This window comes from Carassius gibelio, chromosome A16, assembly GCF_023724105.1.
Source record: "Carassius gibelio isolate Cgi1373 ecotype wild population from Czech Republic chromosome A16, carGib1.2-hapl.c, whole genome shotgun sequence".
Taxonomy (NCBI): Eukaryota; Metazoa; Chordata; class Actinopteri; order Cypriniformes; family Cyprinidae; genus Carassius; species Carassius gibelio.
In genome coordinates, this window is record NC_068386.1 from 8651723 (window position 1) to 8671777 (window position 20055).

General features: G+C 35.9%; 1 protein-coding gene across 11 annotated transcripts in view; it reads left to right on the forward strand.

The window, feature by feature from the left end:
* LOC128030519 (receptor-type tyrosine-protein phosphatase U) overlaps window positions 1–20055 on the forward strand; it is a 181291-nt gene that overhangs the window by 59617 nt on the left and 101619 nt on the right. For all 11 annotated transcript variants that reach the window (XM_052618210.1, XM_052618212.1, XM_052618215.1 and 8 more), the window contains exon 2: window positions 1706–1834. In XM_052618210.1, the coding sequence (XP_052474170.1) occupies window positions 1706–1834 (129 nt within the window). The remainder of the gene's footprint in view (window positions 1–1705; window positions 1835–20055) is intronic.

Here is a 20055-nt window from a genome sequence, read left to right on the forward strand (position 1 = left end):
CCAATTTGTTCTACTAACCCTATGTAAAACTGTCCTCATTTGTCCGTTGTGGGGCAGCCCCAGAGGTGGCAGTAATGAGGCAGTCAGCTATGAGGGTCACCTTGATGTCATAGTTATTGTTAAAGCTATTGCCTGCATGGTTTCTCTCCCCTCTGCCCCATCTGCTTTGACTTGGCTCAAGTCAGCAGCACGTGACTGGGATTTGTGGACTGCCCACCGCTGCCCGCTCTTTCTCACCCTACACGGCTAATGTGAGGGACCACAGCAGATGTGGCGAGGTGCTCAGGATGTGCCACATTAAGCCGCTGCCCTGAGGTCGCGAATGCGCTGCGTGTTAAATGTAATAACGTGGAACTAAAATTTGTTGCGGGCTGAGAAGTTTAAGATGTCCCTGATGGATTAGAATAATAGTTTGGAATCGTTACAGAAAGCTTATAGTATTAGTTGACCCTTTATTCAGGTCATAACAGGAAGTTTGTGAACTGTTAGGTGAACATTTTGTGAACGTGACTCGTTTAGTAATTTACATGTTTTTCCAACCAGTGGTGATTTTTAAAGAGCAGGGTGGTCACTGGTAAATAAATAATAAACATAAATTTAAATAATTTTCATATATTTTTTGATGTATTATTATTTAATAATATATCAGTTTATGTACTAGTATGTTAGTGAATTAATGAATAAATATTTTTATTACAGTAATATATTTAACGTATTTTATACTATAAGTCACACTTTTTTTTTCATAGTTTGGCTGGTCCTGCGACTTATAGTCAGGTGCGACTTATTTATCAAAATTAATTTGACATGAACCGAGAGAAATGAACCAAGAGAAAACATTACCGTCTATAGCCGCGAGAGGGCGCTCTATGCTGCTCAGTGCTCCTGTAGTCTACACTGAAAACATAGAGCGCCCTCTCGCGGCTGGAGACGGTAATGTTTTCTCTTGGTTCTTGGTTTTAAATAAATGCGACTTATATGTTTTTTTCCTCATCATGACGTATTTTTGGACTGATGCGACTTATACTCAGGTGCGACTTATAGTCCGAAAAATACGGTAATAATAAATAATACTGACAAGGCTGGCAGTGTTTTCACTGTAATACACAGTGTAACTGTTCCTTGCAGATAAATTGGTCTATCTCAGTGCTTGTGTTGTAAACCTGCAGTCAGTATTGATTGGTATGTGTGTGTCCTTGGACATGTTGTGCGTAAGAGCGGTGTGTTTTTGAATGGAGACATGATTGCTTTGGTGAATGGCTGTCTGGCTGAAGAGCCGGTGTTGGAAATGTATGTGGGTGTGGAGTCTGGCACCTCTCACTCTGCACAAACAGAAATCAGATCACAGAGGTTTGCATGATGAAACAGAGGCTCAAATAACACACGGCTGCTTAATTAGGCTGTCGGGCCGGGGGTCCTAGAACGTACGTCTGCAACCATATAAACCACTCCAGAGGATTGAGTCGTCGTATTGTAATGCACTTTTTAGTGTCAACAAATTGTGGATCAAATGTTGTCCAAATTAAATGTTATTGCCCTGGAGGCATTTAAATATACAGCCAGACGCTTTTAATAATTCATGTACAGAGACTTGTCAGGTTAAGCAGGAAGCACGTATTCTAGTCGTTTAAGGTTTTTAACGAGAGGAAGTGACGGACTTGCATCAAGACTGATAACATGTTTTGCTTCTCTCTTCTCTCGGCAGCGGGCTGCACTTTTGATGAGGACTCGGACCCCAGTCTATGCGAGTTCAGCCAAGGGGAGGAGGATGACTTTGATTGGCAGCTGTTCCGGGCTCATGCCTCGCCACACTCCACCTCTGATCTCCTGCGTGGTAAGTCTGCCCAGCATTGCCCAGCATCTTATTCTGCAAGTTTATTTCACACTGTGTCACACCGTGGACCTGTCCATCCCAGATGGCCTCCTACTGGCCTCATCAGTGACAGAAGGAAGGATGGCCCTCATCGCAGCATGCTGTTTTTTTTTTCTTCTTCTTGTTTTATTTGTAGTTTTGTAAAATAAACTGAGGGAAAACTGTAAGATGTGTGATATCAGCTCATGTGTTCGCATTTCATCAAATCTACCGACAACCTTGGCATTATCATAAAAAATGCTAATATGCTATTATTTGTCTATATTTATTATGAATAATAATAGTAGTAACAATAATTATATTTTTTATTACAATAATTTATTTTACATGTTCAAAACTTAGAAAAACTTTCACAAAACTCCACAAGGATAATCAAAAGTGGATTATTTATATAAAAAATATTTAAATATTATGTATTTTGCTTCGTTTTTAAATATTAGGTTTATTTTATATTTACTTTTTATGTATAGAATATTTGTATTGTTTTTAAAATCCCATATTTAGTTTTTTTAAATTATTATTATAACTGTAAACTGTGCACACTTTGGCAATTAATATCGCAACATCTTCTGAACGCCTTGTTAATATTATTGTTATATTATTTATTGAATAAATGAGGCTTTTGTTATTTAAATTCATTGTTTTTTCAATATTTTAGAATTTTATATTATTAATTTAGATTAATAATGACAATAATAATAATCACCCATAATACACCTGTCCATCTCAGATGTCTTCCTACTGACAGCTGGAATGACAGCCCCCGTCGGAGCATGCTCTTTCTTTTTTATTTGTAGTTTTATTCAAATTTTAATAACATTTCATGTGATAAATGTAGCTAATATTCAAATTTTATCAATATTTATTGTTGCAGGAAATAGTATTCTCCTGGCACGGATGCAATCACTATGTGTGGTCACGTGCAAATCAACTTTATTCAGTCAAAACAAGCAGGTGCAATATGAAAAAAGTTAAAGCGTCTGATCTATAAGAGTGCATCAGCAGCTCTCGCCTCTCAATGTCTTATTCTGTCCATGTCAACCGGCGAAACAGAAGTGATTAGGAGTTTGGCCCCGCCTGAAACAAATCAATCCCGACAATCAATGAGTTCTTTGAAATGTAGCCCAGCCCGAATGGGAAGTGTCAGAGAGATGTGCACGGCCTGCTGGGAAGGGGCTTTTATTGAGAGCCATTGCTGAAACTAGATCAAAACAAGCAGAGGGAGGGAGGAAAGTGCAGAACTAGTAATTGGATTAGGCAGACAACGGTGGTAAGTCAGTGAAAGAGACAGATGGACCACAAGGACTTCGATGCAAGGAGAGATAGGATGCCGATGACGCAATGAAACAGATAAAAACTTGCTAAGGTTCTCAGCGATAGAGTAAAACTCAGGGGACCTGGATAGAGAGGCTTGTGAAAAGCATATCTCACAGGGAATGTGAGCCAAGCACTATACTCTCTGAATGGAAGGTCAAAGACTACCAGAGGAGTAGGAATTTACAGAGACAAATAAAGCCGTGCACCAGTGTACATTTATAATATAATATTACATAATATTATATTTAAAAAATAATAATATATAATTTATTAATAATATAAATATTATATTTTTTTATTTATATATTTGTTTATATATTATGTTTATATATTTTAATTATATATTTGATTTTTTTTGTAATTACATTTTTTTATAATATAATTAGATTTTGCATAATTTGTTGTGGAATTAAATGGTGAAAATGAAAATTGCTAAATTGATCGTAACTTTTTTTTCAGTCATTAGGACAGTCGAATATGATGGAATCCTCCACAGTACATCATAATCAGCATTCTAATCATATGCAGACCCAGGACACCTCACCCACAGTCACAGGCGCTGTGCAGTAATTAATACATTTCCCTCTGGGTTTAATTACAGCGGACTGTCTGTCGAGTGACATTCACTCTTTTCTGAGGGCAACAGATGAGTCTAGGCATGCAAAGTTTAAGTAGGTGAGAATGATGTCACACCTTGGAAACATATCACACCTTCTCCCTGCAGTGGGAGTTTACCATGTATTTTTAAATGGAGGACCCCACACGGACAAGACCGATTTGGATCATTTTAACATTGGCTTTGGGAAACTAGGTCAGAAACTGCATTGAACTGAGAGGCAAAATGGATCTTTTCATGCTGTTTCTGTCTCGATATGCAAACATGGCGCTCTCCTAAACAAGGCCCAGTTGTTTTTTCTCAGTTCTTCATGTCGCAGAGGTCCTGTCACCGTCACCCATCTTAATTCACAGCACAGCGCTGAGCTAACTTTTGCTTGGAAGACTATTTACAAGGGAACGGGTGTAAGTCTGGTCCCTACCTGGGGATAAAGTGATGAAGTTCTCTCTGTCAGGAGACCAATACAGATTTTTATATCTGAGCAAGAGGTTTAGGATGGGTATGCCAGGGTTTGGATACCTACAGGGAACAAAATTATACTTTCACATTGACATTATTGTGACAGGTAGGAGTGACACTAAAATATGCACAAAAAAAAAAAAAAAAAAAAAAATATATATATATATATATATATTAAAATATTAAATATACAAAAACAGATGCTATATATATTATTTATGATTATTATAAGTAAACAAAAAAGCTAAATGACTTTTATTGTTAAATCACAAAGGCGGCAATTTAAATAAATAAATAAACTCAGCTGTTCAAGAAAGGCTTTAAAGTTTTCCTTGTGGTTTTCCGTCAAAATAAAACGCTCCATGGTTTTATGTATAATGTGAAAATGAAAAAAATTAAATAAATGATTGTAAAAAAAAAAGTATTATTAACACTTTTCTTTTTTTATTTTACAGTGAAATGTTTAATATGCTATAATAATAATAATAATAATAATAATAATAATAATAATAATGTATTATTATTTTATAGTCATATTGAAATATATCCTCAAAACTTGTTTTCAATTTTTTGGAATCACAGTTTAAATCTGAGTTGCAAATTTTATTCTAATAAAAAAAAAATGCATTTAAAAAAATAACAGATTTCTTTCCCAGAATCTTGCAGCCTTACTCGCATCTGTCACAAAACGGTGAAATTATGTTTTTTCTCTTATATTTCAAATATGTTCCCTAATTGCTTGAAATAAAAGGGTCTGCCAAGTGCATAAATATGTTTTTTCATATGGAGTCCTGGAGTAATGAAAACCCTAGTAAACTTATGGAACACCAGAATAGCAAATGTATTAAATTTGTGCCAAATTTGACCAGATTTGTACCAAATTTTACCAGATAGACTGCATTTAAATTTGGGTTTAGACTTTCATTTCTACAGTTTGACTTAAACCATATGTTATGTTTCAGTTCTGTTTTTTGTTTTTTGTTTTTACTCACCAAACAAATTTTTAGTCAAATTTGGCAAGTATTCATTCTAGAGAGGCAAAGCAGAGTCGAGGCAAGTTCTTCTGAGGTCAAGCTGTTAGCATTCATTTGCAAGAAGATTACTTAGTGTTAGTGGGAAGTCAATCACACTGCTGTCCACTGTCTATCCATGCAAAATGGTTGTGAGGTGAAACCGGTCGGTTAGAAACAGACAGACCTCTTGGTCAATGTGGGAGGCAGAAAAACCTGCAGCCCTTCAGATAACCTAATTGGGCCTTTCTCATCTTATGCTAGACTTCTGGGTCCGGCAGAGATCTACTGTAATCTCCTCACCAGAAGCAGGTTCCCACAGATATTAGCACTAAATCCTGCCAATTCTCTAGTCATGCTGTATCTTATTACGTCCCTCCTTAGTCAGAGAGGCACGAGGCACACGTTGCTGATCAGAGACCTGTAGGTCTTTATTACCAGCCGCCCTTCACCTTTCTCAAACAGCAGGCTTGTGTCCCATCTGCACATTATCCACACTCTGATGCCCAGGCCTTATTCATCACTGATATGAGAGACCACAGGGGCCCCTGACAGAGGAAGTTGGTGGGGAGAGACACATCTGGTGGAGTTGTAGGGTCATTATCAGACCTGGCTGGCTTCCCTCAATGATCTAATAAAGTTTCCTGAAGCCCTGAGCTGCCTGCCTCCATCCGCCGTCTCTCAATCACTGACTTCTGCTCTGGGACTCTTGAAACTGCCTCTTGACACATGGATGGAATGGAGTTTGTAGTGTGCAGGAAATTAGAAGAACACTACCTTTTGAAAGTTTGGGTTGTTAAAGCCTTTTAAATATTTTTGAAAGTGTCTTTTGCTCACCAAGGCTGCATTTATTTTATAAAAAAATACAGTAAAACAGTAATATTGTGAAATTATATTACTATATATATATATATATATATATATATATATATATATGTGTGTGTGTGTGTGTGTGTGTGTGTGTGTGTGTATGTGTGCGTGTCTGTGCATGTCTGTGTGTGTGTGTGTGTGTGTGTGTATATTTGTCCCTGTGATTGCAAAGCTGAATTTTCACTATCACACGATTCTTTAGAAATCAATCTGATATCCTGATTTGGTGCTCAAAGTATATTTCTTTTTATTGTAAATGTTGAAGACCGCTCCTTAATATTTTCTGTAAACTGTGATTTATTTTCCAGGATTCTTTGATGAGTAGAATGTTCAACATTTATTTGAAATAGAAATATTTTGTAATATTTTTTACTTTTGATCAATTTGCAATTCGCAAACTGTCAATTAAATAAATAAATGCATACATACTTAAATTCATACATTCATACATAACATCTCATTATACCTCAATGTCAGTGGAATATGAAAAGGAAGAAAAAAGTCTCTGAAAAGCAAAAGAGAACATTTTCAGAACACTTGCATAGAAAGAAAGCATGAAAGTATTCGGCAGAGCTGGGGGTGTATATATAGGTACCATCTCATTTGAAATCAGACTCACCCGTAGCACTCAACTCAGCGAAAAGAATTGATTAATCATGCCTCTCTCGTGTTCAATTTTTCAGAAACTCTTGGATTTATACAATGATCCTCCACTTCTCTTTGAACTTTCATCTGATCTGAGAAGTGTCTCTCCTTTGTAAGTGTCTTGAGCCCAGAGTCTCAAGTTATACATTTAGCACCTTGTAATGGAATCAGCTCTTGACGAAGGTCCCAAACACAAACCTGATTGAAATTCCATCGCAGGTGAGATCAAAGCATGATGAGTATGGAAGTAAAATAGATATGTGACCGTATTAGATTGATGAAGGCTGGTCGAATATAATTCCATTTAAATACTGGCTTATTTAATACGGTCTTGTCATAGACCTATTTTTATTAACATTTTTCAGTATTGTATAAAAAGTTTATTTATTTTGTATATTTATTTAGATTTAAGTACCTTAGAAACCAGCCCAAAAAAATTTAAATTACTATGACACTATTACTATATACTATAACACTTTACCTTCATTCCAGTGCTGTAAATACTTTATTGTGTCTAGCTTAAGCACAGTGGATGAAATGGATGCTGTATGCGAAGGATGAAAAGTTTGCTGATTATTATTTCTGAGCTGCTGATTTACTTCATGGTTAGGAGTAAAAATTGTTTATATATTTATTTTGTCCTATGAGCTATTTGGCAGAACGGAATAAAAATGATGCGTGTATACATTTTCAGACACACCACTGGGATGGAAGGTGAAATGGGGAAATGAATTGCTGTGTAAATCTATCAGGGCAGACTAAATCCAATTGTAATAGGAGGCCGATAGCATATATTACAAAGCCAGGCTCGGACCACTACTCATTCACAAGAGTTCATATTTACAATCACGCACAATAAATAAATAGCCAGATGTATCGTTTAACAAGAGGATAAAATAAAGGCATTTTCGCATCGTATCGCTGTTGAGATGCTATTTATTTTCGGAAGAGCCTGTGTCAAATAAGGTGACATTAAGACTTTAAAGATCCCCTGTGACAAGCTCATAAAATGAAATGTCTGTGTTTTAGATCCACCCACTGTAAAAGTGGGTAGCTTTATGCTCCAAATTCAGCTTTTTACATATTTACAGGATGTCGAAAAGTATAATACTATTTCCTTAGCCTAATATATAGCTGCACAATTACCTGTACAGTAACTTGTAACAAGGCTGTATTGATGACTGCAGTACTTGAGACAACTACAATTCCCAGCATGCACTGTGGCATGAATTAATTTTGTAAACTACTGTTGTTTAATGTGGTAAGCGCAGTTGTGTTGTTGTATGTTTAAGTTATTTGTCATGTGATATTAATTGCACCTCTTTCTCTGTCAATTTTTATGTTTATTTACAGACTCCAAAATTTGTAATGGTAATACAGGCAAACGTTTCTTATATTTGTGCTGCAATTTTTCATGCAAAAAATTTATTATTTTTTGACATGATATTTTGATTGGGTGAAATACTGTTCCATGCAGAAAGTATTTGGAAAGTCTGGAAGCGCTATATGACATGATTTATATATTAAACCACTTAGTCTTGAGGGCCTCTTCCTTCTGAAGCAACCATTAAAATGTAATTTAGATTATTACAATATAACAAATTGTCTGAAATTTGTCTAATTAGAAGACTATAAAGCAATAAATAAATAAAAAACAATCTAGCAAGCTGTATTATCTGCCTCAGCATGCTGAAATATAAATTCAGAGCTAGCGTTTTGTGAATAAATATCATTAATGATGTTTTCTTACTATGAATGAGGGCGCCCATTTTTCGTTAGATGAATAAGGTCACAGTCTTATAAACAGGGTTTGTTGCTGCACATAGTCCCAATTGAATCTTTAGTGGGATCGCAAACCAATGTGTGTTGAATTTGAATTGATTTGATTCAATTTTAATTTAAAGGGATAGTTCACCCAAAAATGAAAATTCTGTCAATTAATTACTCACCCTCAAGTTATACCAAAACCGTAAGTGCTTCATTCATCTTGCATCGTGATACTCTCCAAAATGGAGGCAAGCCACAGCAGACTATTTTACTGATGTCCTTACTATCTTTCTGGACCTTGATCGTGGTAGTACCGTTGCTGTCTATGTGAGGGTAAAAGAGCTCTCAGAATGCATCAAAAATATCTTAGTTTGTGTTCCGAAGATGAATGAAGGTCTTATGGGTTTGGAACGACATGAGGGTGAGTCATTAATGACAGAATTTTCATTAATGGGTGAATTAATTTCTGATTTCTGTCCTTATTAGTTTAGTTTTAGTAATTTTAGTACATTTACAATTTAAACTGGCCAAGGCAACATTTTAATAAAATGTTATCATCCAACATTCATATATGTATATAATTATTTCAGCCTTATTTTAATTACTTAATTAATTTTTCATTCTCATGCATCAGACGACCATTTTGAAGGCCATTTTCTGCTGTAACTTCAAACAAAGAAAAATTAATCCATCCTAAAGAATGGGATTAGTTTTTCTTTGTTTGAAGTTACAGCAGAAAACACCCGCAGGGACTTGACATTAAGCGAGGCGACTGCATATCCGCGCATGTACTATGCTAATGTTAGCCCTCCTCTAGCGACAGCCTCCCTGTAATTAACGTTGTCTTGCAGCTAGCAGGCGAGACCTTGCAGAGTAAAGAGGTCTGTTTAACAGCATAATGGAGAGTGAAGTTACGACCGTAACCTTCAAATAGCCAGTGGTGGTGGTCACCTTGACCATGTCAAGCAATAGCAACTTGGAAGCAGCTTATCTTTTGATGTCTTGTTGAAGAAATAGGACTGTGACATTAAGATGGAGGATGTAGAAAAGAAGATGGAATAACGGCATAATGTGTCTAAGGGTTCTGCTCCAGTGCTGAGCTTAACCCGCAGGCAAAACGGCTGGTTGTGTTTATGTTGTCATGCTTGCTTAGCTGTCATGCTAAGCAGCATGGGGCTCTGGGACAACCCCCTGATGGTGCTTGTGTTTGCTCTCTTTGTACCCTTTCGCCCGCTCTCTCTTTCTATGTCACTGACATGTTATCTTTCACGGTAATTCAGAGCTGCACTTAAAGCCATTTCAAATGTGACATAAGGCTAGCACTGTGAAAAGCTAGTCACGTAAAAGGCTGCCCGCATCTTTCCGGGCCAGTTACACTCTAGTTGAGTGACACGAATTAGCCTGTGAGACGACACGCAGTGTGAATCTAATATAAAAAGTACAGTGTTTGAAATTGTTAAACTGATTATCTTATTCATTGTCAGTCGTGATCTCCTTCGTAGGAAATGTCGGCAGTTCTCTTTATAGCACTAAACCTGGTCTTGACTGCTGCTTCTTACAGTGTCATATCATATACAGTGGCCAAGCCACAATCTTAGATTATTTATTTGGCTGTAGAAAAATGCAATATACACAAGGCCTCCATAAGCAGTTTGGGTTTATTTTTGCTGCAGGTGTTGAGTATTGGGCATATATTATGAGACCTGCTGACTTGGCTTCTTTTTCAGCTGTGGAAATGATGGTGTTTTACTGCTCAGAGGTTGGTTTTTAATCAGGGGTTGAGGAGAGTGCCTTAGGGTGCTGGAACCATTTGTGGCTGAGTGTGGTGTAGATGCTACCTAATATATTCAAAGCCAGTTATACTGTGTCTTGGCTCACTGGCCACATCATTAGGCTTGAAGGCAGCACATAAAGTGTATGAACTTATCTGTCTAAGGGTATGTGCAGATTGTGCACAAACAAATCTGACATTTAGTATCTCACGAGCATGACAAATTGTTCCACCATAGAAATATTAGATAGTAATTAGTAATTACTCAAGGTAAAAGTAAATACATTGGTTAAGATTACAAACCTCATTTTCTCCCTGAGCTCCAACAATGTTGTATGTGGTGTCATAGTTGTGGCACCCCCTGTTTGAAAATTCAGGTAAAGTGAAAGTGTGATCCTAGAATTTGGTAGCACATTTCTAGCAGTTCATTAGCTGGTTAGCTGCATGCTTTGCCAAGATGGTCTACTAGCTTGCACCAGTCAATGACCAACTTGAACCAACTAATGGCTATTTTGCAACTCATGACCATCTTAGATTAGTTAGTGATAATTTTTTACTAGATAATCATCATCTTGGACTAGCTAGTGGTCATCTTGGACTAGCTAATGACTATGTTGTAGTTCAAGACCATCCCGGACTAGTTATATATAATTATAATTTTTGAATAACTAATGACTAGTCTAGTCCTCAGACATCACACCTATGCATGTCTGATGCATATTGGACAAGCTAATGACCATCTTGGACCAATCAGTGACTATTTTGTACTAGTTTATGACTAATGATAATTTTTGATAAACTACTAATCATATTGGCCTAGCTAATGATAATCTTTGAATAGCTCCTGTAATGGTCAAAGATGGTCATTAGCTATGATTAGGTAATGGCCATCTACCATAGTTAATGATCCTCTTAGACTAGATAATGAACATCCACTACATAAGGACCAATCAGTGATAATTTTTTACTTGTTTATAACCAACTAATAATCAGACTAGCTAAGGGTTTTTAAAAAACAAAAACCATCTTGGACTAGCTAACAATCAGCCTAAGCTGGCTAATGATAATATTAGACTAGCTACTGTAATTGTCATTGTAGACTAGCCAATGGCCAGTTTAGACGGCTAATGATCAGTTAAAAACACCTTACCATTTTGAACCAATTTCGATTAGCCATTGACTAGTTAGTTAAGACCATGTAGAATCCAGTTATCATGTTCCAAAGTGCACTACCAACTTAAACTGGGTTCATAGGCAGGCGGAACATCAATAAAACAGAATAATTAATCTCATGGTTGTTTGGTTATTTCTATCTCACGGGAAGGTGTTTGCTATAAGAAGTAAGGCATTCTAAGTTGGAAATGGTTAGCTCGTACTGGTACACTAAGCCTTCTTTTTCAGTAAAAAGTTCAAGTAGAATCTGTCTTTTATCACCTGGTGTGCTCTCTTTTTCTCCTATTCTTTTGCTATGTGCTTCTCAGGTGCAATCTATTTTGGGACGGATTACCATAATAACACACATCACGCGAGACTGGCTGTCATTGTAATAGATATCTAGACGCGGTTGCTGGGCGGAGCCATTTGCATATAATCACTTTAACTGATATGATAATGAATGTCATGGGCCTGATGCAAGCAGAAAGTCTCTCCGGAGATGGATGGCTATTGGATTAATACTCAATAAATAATATATTAACCCAGGAAGAGAGAGTCTTTTGGCATGTAGACTTAACATGGTCCACCTCACTTATATAAGCAGTATGCTTCATGTTTGTACATGTTTTCTCGTAACCTTAATTACTCGGCCTTGTTCCCCCAGATCTCTCTTGAGTGAGTTGTGTCCCGTGTCCTTGTAGACACCTGGAGTTTGTTATTTTATTCATGTGACTGGCTGGTAAACGCACATTGGACTGGTGTAGTGCAGTTTGTAAGAAAGATAAGGGGTTGTTATTGCTTTAGAGAAAAATCTAACCTAAACCTAAAATGTTTGCTTACACACTTGCATATCAAGACTGCCGGCAATTAAATGTTTACTCATACATTTAGAGTTAATTAGGTGCAGTTTGTAACTTACTGGTGCAGGTTTCCCACAGAATTCAAACAAAAAACAACCTATAACTAACAAGTAATTAAATATTTTAGGACACACATTGTATATCAGTTCTGGCTTTTTATTTTTATAAATTCTGTCAAAACATAAGGGGATAATCTTGTTCCACAGGGGAAAGAAGCTTAGACAGGTTTTGAATGGCATGAGGGTCAGTAAACGATGCCAGAATGTACATTTGTTTTGGTCAAACTATCTCTTTTAAAGTTCATTGCACACATTTTCCCCCTCTGGTGTCTGAGGGGTTGCTAAAAGGGACAAGGTGGTACGGAGAGAACAGATTAGAGACTGAACCCAGAATAGGTTTGTAATGCAGTCTTCCAGCTCTCTGGCAACTCTCGAACTTAAGTTCATTTGTTACTTGAACACACACTTCATACAGCTGACCTCCAGTTAGCCTCAGTTTCTGTTAACTGGCAGCACCAACAAGCTGAGAGCTCAAAAACACTCCACTGCAGAAAAACAGCCTGAGGAAGTAAAAAAAAAAAACCCTCTGTGCTTACAAATCCCATCTCTGCTGAATTACAGTTGATTACTGATACAGTTGATTACCATAAAATATTCTGCTTTACGGCACCCAAAAAGTCAGTCACCCTTGTGTCACTCCAAAACTATGACTTGTTTTTTTTTTCTGCAGAAAATGACAGATGATATTTTTAAAAACAGTTTTTATCTATACAAATAAGGACAGCGGGGTCTAAAACATCATTTTAAGGACAAAAAACTACCAACTAACAACAACAACTTGCCACTAGAACTTTTACACTGTACATCTGTAGAAAAACATTTAAGTTTAAGGACATTTCCTTTAACCCTAAAACACAACACAACAAAATACATCTAAAAAAAAATCAATACAGAAATTTCCCATTTTTATCCATACAAGATACATTTTTTATTAAGATTGCATGAGAAAAACAATATTAAATGTATATTACACTACAGTTCAAAACTTTGGTGCCTGGATTTTTTCCCAAGTCTATTATGCCCACCAAGGCTGCATTTATTTTGATCAACAAAAATATAGTAAAAAAACATTTGTCTGTCACTGTCAGTGTTTGTTACTGTCACCTTTGATTAATTTAATGCATCCTTGCTGAATAGAAGTATTAATTAAAAAAAAAATACATTAATAAATACTAATCTTACTGACCCAAACCTTTGAATGGTACTGTACTGTAGTTTATTATTGTTTTATATTGTCCTTACATGGCATACATTTCTAGAAAAGACAAAGAAATGAGCAGGTTATGTTGAACAACTGAGCTTCTCTCCTCCACCTTCTATCAATCCAGAACTCTTTAGTCCTTTACATTTTATGCATTTAGCAGGCACTTTTATCCAAAGTGACTTAGAGTGCATTCAGGGTATTTATTTTTTTACCTAACATGTGTTCCCCTGGCAATCGAACCCACAACTTTTTGTGCTGCTACACAGTGGTCTACCACTGAGCCACAGGAACACAGTCAACCCAAATCTTCTCTCAGTACCTCCATTCTCCCAAAAAACAACAAAGATGTGCTGGAGTCGCACGAATGGATGCAAGAGCACAACCGACTACAATTAACCTTACACAGAGAGAGAACATAAATGAGAATTAGAGACAGACTGTAAAAAGAGAGAGAAAGTGAAGGAAATAAATAAAATGGAAGGTCCTAGAAAAAAAAAGAGTCAAGGAGATAAGAAGTATACCAGGGTTGACCAGCACGGGAGAGTGAGAAGGAAGATTAGAGGAAGTCTGTAGATACGACTCCTAGGAGGAACAGAGGATGATGAGCAGTGAGGAAGATGCGGAACTACAAAACAAAAAAAGCAGAGAGGAGCGATAACACTGCTGAGCATGTAGAGAGAGAGACGGAGCTCTCTGAGGGATTAGGAGAAGGAAAGCTAAGACTAAGCTCAAAGTTAAATCTAAAATATGAGCCGCAATGAAGACTTTAAAGTGAATATTTTCTTCTGTTATTCACAAATATGACAAACACAGCCTTTTACGTCAAGATTACATGGTGATTGCGTTGAAAGGTTAGATAAAAATGTTTTTTTTTTTTAGGTTGAGATCTTGTGTTTGTGCTTACACATAGAAATGCTTTCATTATAAGTATATGTCCCCAAAAAGGTGTCTTGTGAGATTTCTTTTATTTAGTTATTTTTTCATTTATTTTTTTGTGGTGAAACTTAGTGGCAACTGGTTGAGTTAGAGAATAACTGATGAATTCATGTTCAGAAAATCCTTTCTTTTTTTGTGTGTGTGATTATTTATTAATAAAATTTTCTGTGCGTATTTTGCGGGGGGAATTGGAATTAATTTAAACAAATGCAAATATGTTAAATGAAGCTGAGATTTTATTTCGATTTTAGGAAGTAGAATTAAAATGAAATAAAATCCCAATCCATGAATTTAATTAATATATACATCACTTTTTATAATATCGTTATTGATGTTTTCATTTGATTATTTTTGTTGTTATAAACTATGCTATAAAGCAGCAAAATTAATGTAAATATATGAAAATAATAAATGATAACCTGAGTAATTCAGACTGAAAATGTCTAAATATTATTCAAAACTAAACCGTTTATTAAATAATACATATTTATTATTTATTGTATTTATTTTGTCTAAATGTAATATTTTACTTTTTTATTAAAAATTATTTTAAAAAGTAATTATATCTAATAAATTATCCTTCTTTTTATGGACCATGATGGAAAAACACTTAATTTCCAAGAATGCTTTACATTTCCCCAATCTTAGCTTAAATTCCGAATTTTGCAATTCTTTTTGGCTAAAAACAATCAAATTAGCCAAAATGGTTAAACAAACATGCTGGTGACAGGTGATGTGCAGCACATTATGAATGACGGTTATTCTTAAGGCCCGTTCACACCAAACACAATAACTATAAAGATAACGATAAAGATATAGTTCTAAAAATCATTCTCAATATTAAAGAATAGCAGAGTCCACACCACAACTATAACGATAAAGGCACAGAGAAACGATATCGTTGGAATCACTTTCAGAACGATTTTTTTTTCTGATGAACGATAAAAACATTGCCAACCAATCAGAATCAATCCTGCTGTAATGAGCTTGAGAATTTAAAGCAGCAGACACGCGTCCGCTTAGTATACACAAACAATATCGTTCGCTGGTGTGGACGCTAATATCGTTATCTTTATAGTTATCTTTATAGTTATCGTTCTTGGTGTGAACGGGCCTTTAGACTTTTTATTTGAGTTATTCTTAGCAGATTTCCACAGAGTTCTGAGCATGCCGAGGCCTTGTGGGAAAATAAGTGAAGAAAAAAACTGCAGAAACTTTAGTTGACCATAGCTTTAAGCTAGTCTCAAAGTCCAGCTTTACTGCCAGTACTCCCTCCAGAAGCCGAGTGCTGTTTGTGGTGGAGCCGAACAGCAGGATTCTCAGTGGAATCTCTCTCAAACTCTGCCGACTGCCACTACAAATGACTTCTGGGAATCCTCCAGCAGGAGCTGTCTAAAGTGATCTGCTCAGGCTGAAGCGCCACTAACGTGAGTGCACGTGAACTCGAGTGTGGAATTGTAATAATGCCATGCGTACAGTTCCAGACTGACAGTAGCGAGACATTTGCACGGAATAATGAGAGACATGTTCACGGAAGTATGCTCCCGTGTTTACGCTCGCACACGCAAATACTGTGGGCCTTCACCAGTGCCAGACAGAGATTTATGAGCTTTATATATCCATTGCAATGCTTTCCATTCTAAAATGTAGTTTTACAAAGAGAGCAGTTGCACGTAGTCATCGTGCTGGGACTTTCTGTCTATGTATAAAAAATGACAGCGTTTTCTTATGGGATGGGGATTTATAGAGACTTTATTTTACATTTGTTTTTTTTTGTTCAATGTTATTTGATATTTCATCAGTTTATGTGATGTTTATGTCAACACTGGCAACTGTTGACTGTTGCCGATGACTTCCATAGTACAGAAAAAATAATATAGAAGTCATTGGCAACAGTCAGCTGTTTGAACATGTTCAAAACATCTTCTGTCTTTGGTTGAAGAAACAAACTCGTACAGGTTTGGATCAAGTGGATGAGTTAATGATGACAGAATTGTAATTTTTGGGTGAACTATTGCTTTAAACTCAAGCAGCCAATGCTATAGTATTTTTATATGCATATAATGACATATTGACCTTTTATTCAAATATATATATATATTTATTTCATTCTTTTTTTTGCAACTATTAAAATAATATTTTTACTTTTATTTGTACTTTATTAAATTAATATATATATCTTGCAATGCGAACGTAATGAGCTACAGGGAATGAAGACTTAGTGTCAATATTAAAAGTGTTTTTATTTTATTTAAAAGGAGTGCTTAACACCTTAATCTATTTTTTTATATATATATATATATATATATATATATATATATATATATATATATATATATATATATATATATATATATACTTGGGTTTATTTTTATACTGTTGATTATTTTCTCATCCATATCTATTTATTATTATAATTTTATTTGATACATTTTCCATCTCATTTCAATCCATCAGCAAAAAAATATAAGTTTATGTATAAGTTTCTATGTACAACTAGCTTGGTTGTTAATAGCCTTTGGGGGAGTGCCATCATTTTCATGTCGCTTGCTAATTTGCAGATGGCCTCTGGAAGCAGGACATTACTTCAACTTCCCTTTGGGCTCACTGAATAACAGAGATGACCCAGTCAATCATGTCTAGTCCACTCTCTCTTTCTTCCCCTCTATCTGGATGGACATTGAAGTGACCTGGCAAGGTTTACCCTTGAACTAGTTGGGGTCATCATGTCCGGCCATACACACCATGCTAGACATGGCTCAGAGACACACAGTGCTGGATTCAGCTTTATAACAAACAGTTCTGTCCCCTTTGTGCTCCCACACACCCCTCTAGAGAGGATGAAGCCTCAGTGGCCCCTGTCAAAATCCAGGGTCATTTTCCCTTTGACCTAAACCCAGTCTCAACCCTCATTAGAGGATCTCTTGGGGCCTCTTTGGGACAGTTGTCTGCCGCACTTGTGGCCCTTAAAGTGACCGGAGGAGAAGATTTAAGTGATGACCTCTGACCAGACACGTGCCACTATGGGCTGACCTGATGCAATGTAGTGTTAAGGTGATTACCTCTCCCAAATTAGTATCCAAATCAATCTAAATAAATATTTTTTACTTAATTTTGTGGAAAAATATCTTAACACCATCAAAAGAATAAGAGATAAATATGTATACAATATAAAAGCTTATCAGTATATAAGCTGATATGATTTCTGAAAGAACATGCAACACTGAAGACTGGAGCAATGACTGCTGGAAATTCAGCTTTGCAAACAAAATAATAAATTACATTTGGAAAAAATATATTGAAATATAAATCAGTTTAAATTGTAATAATATTTGACAGTATTTGATAATATCAAAAGGGAAATGAGCACGAGACTCCTTATAAACACATTAAATAATCATGATTAAAAATTTTTGACAGATAAAAAGGTTTATTTATTTATTTTATTTTTTGGCGTAATTGTGATTTTATATCTCACAGTGTGACTTTTTATTATTGTATATCTCCATATTGTTTTTTTTTATTCCTTTTTAAAAAATATGTTTTAACTTTTTTTTATGTAATCAGGAAAACCACGTTTCATATACGGTGGCAATTCAAAGTGCTTTGCAAAAAAAAAAAATTCTATATATATAACTATACATACATTTAAAAAAAGTCAGTTTTAGGATGTTTGGAAGTTTTCAATACAGAACAAGACAAATGCTGATTGAGAAAATTATATATATATATATATATATATATATATATATATATATATATATATATGCAGCGTAAGCTCGGATATCCCACCCTCAGCTAATACAATAAAATATGCTGATTTTTCAGCTGTAATTGAATTAGCCATAGATCAACAGAAGATATGAGAACATATTCCTCATTACATTGCATTGCTGATTTCATCTGCCCCAGCCTATTTTTGACTTTAGAGGTGTTATAGAGTGGCTTTGTTATATCTGGTGACAATTAGACTGCGAGATAACAAGGATTTATTGGCCCAATAAGGATAACAGTTCATTACTAGACAAGAACTGTGGTAATCCTTTTTCCACAGGCTATAATTGGGTCTCGCCAACCCCATCCCCCACCGCTGCCACCACCACCACCCAAACCAGCAACCATCCTTCAAAGTGAATTCCAGCTTAAGGAATTTCCTACATATATTGTGCGTTTTTGGTGAAATGAAGTGAGGAAAAGATGGCGAGACTGGGACATTGATGGGGATACACACAAGCTCTTGTGTGCCACAGTGACACTAAGCTGCAGACAGCAGTTTGTGTTGGTTTTAAGAGTGAGGCTTAACAGGCTCACCGGTTCAATGACTTTGTCGTCTGCCTGTTTTCCTGCTGCTGTTTTCCTTTCTCCCTCACACAGGCGTATTCACACTCACTACTTTTTACTTCTGTTCTGTTGTTCTCTGTAACCATCTGCATCTTTCAAAAAGAATAGCAGTAAATGCTAGTTTGTATGGGCTGTTACATGAGTATATACATTGAAAGCACAGGTCACTTATTATTCGTGAGAGGACGCCGTACACACAGGCTGCAGACGTGAAGGCAATAACCTGTTCCCATCCTGTCGGGCCATTTAGACTGCAGGAAAGCCAATGATTTGATATGGTATTCCTGTTTTGTATTTAGCACGCAGTCTCTTAATAAGTTCATTCGTGCAGTAACCTAGAATAGTGGTTTTTAAACTTGGAAAAGTTTCAGAGAAAAATTATGGAACAAAACGAAAACAAAGAAATCTGATTTTATAATAGCCGTTTCATTCAGTTTTCTTGTTGGATTTCATACTTGTTTTATAACATTATAAAAAATAACATTACATATGTATTTAATATCACTTAAGATCATGCTTCTTAATAAAAGTATGAATTTCTTTCTTTTTTTTGTCATTAATTTCGTCTGTTTATTGTTTGCAAATGCGGTTTCACCTTCAAATAGTTTAGCTTCATTTTCATCTTAATTTTCCTAATTATTAGAATTCCATTGTTCTGCTTCAGCAATAATGAGGAGCAAGAAGCATATTTCAAAAGTAAAGCTAAGTTCAAAATGTTCTGCTGGCTGCTAGCGTATGGTTAGATGCTCCCCGTCAAAAGCCTGCTCTCTTAGCAAGATTCATATCATGATAAGCTAATAAAACACATCCCCAAATTGTGTTAAAAACAGGAAGCTTATCCCGCTAAAGGCTACATGACGAAAAACATTCTTGGCACTTTGTAGCATAAAGTGGGGCGTAGGAAGGGAAGAAACATTATGCTTGATGGATTGTGGGAAATACTTGAGTTTCTTCGGAATGACTCACTTACATGCAGGCTCTTCAATGACTCTATTACCATATCCATGCAGAAGAGCAGTAAAGGACACAATCACGCTTTCACATATGGAGTTCAAATTAAACAGCTCCATCTCAAACCTTTGGGAGCACTGAAGTGATCATCGGCCTGTTTGTGGCCTGTCAAGTGAACTCTAGCTTCCATTAAATGTTATTGTGACATTATGAATGTTGGC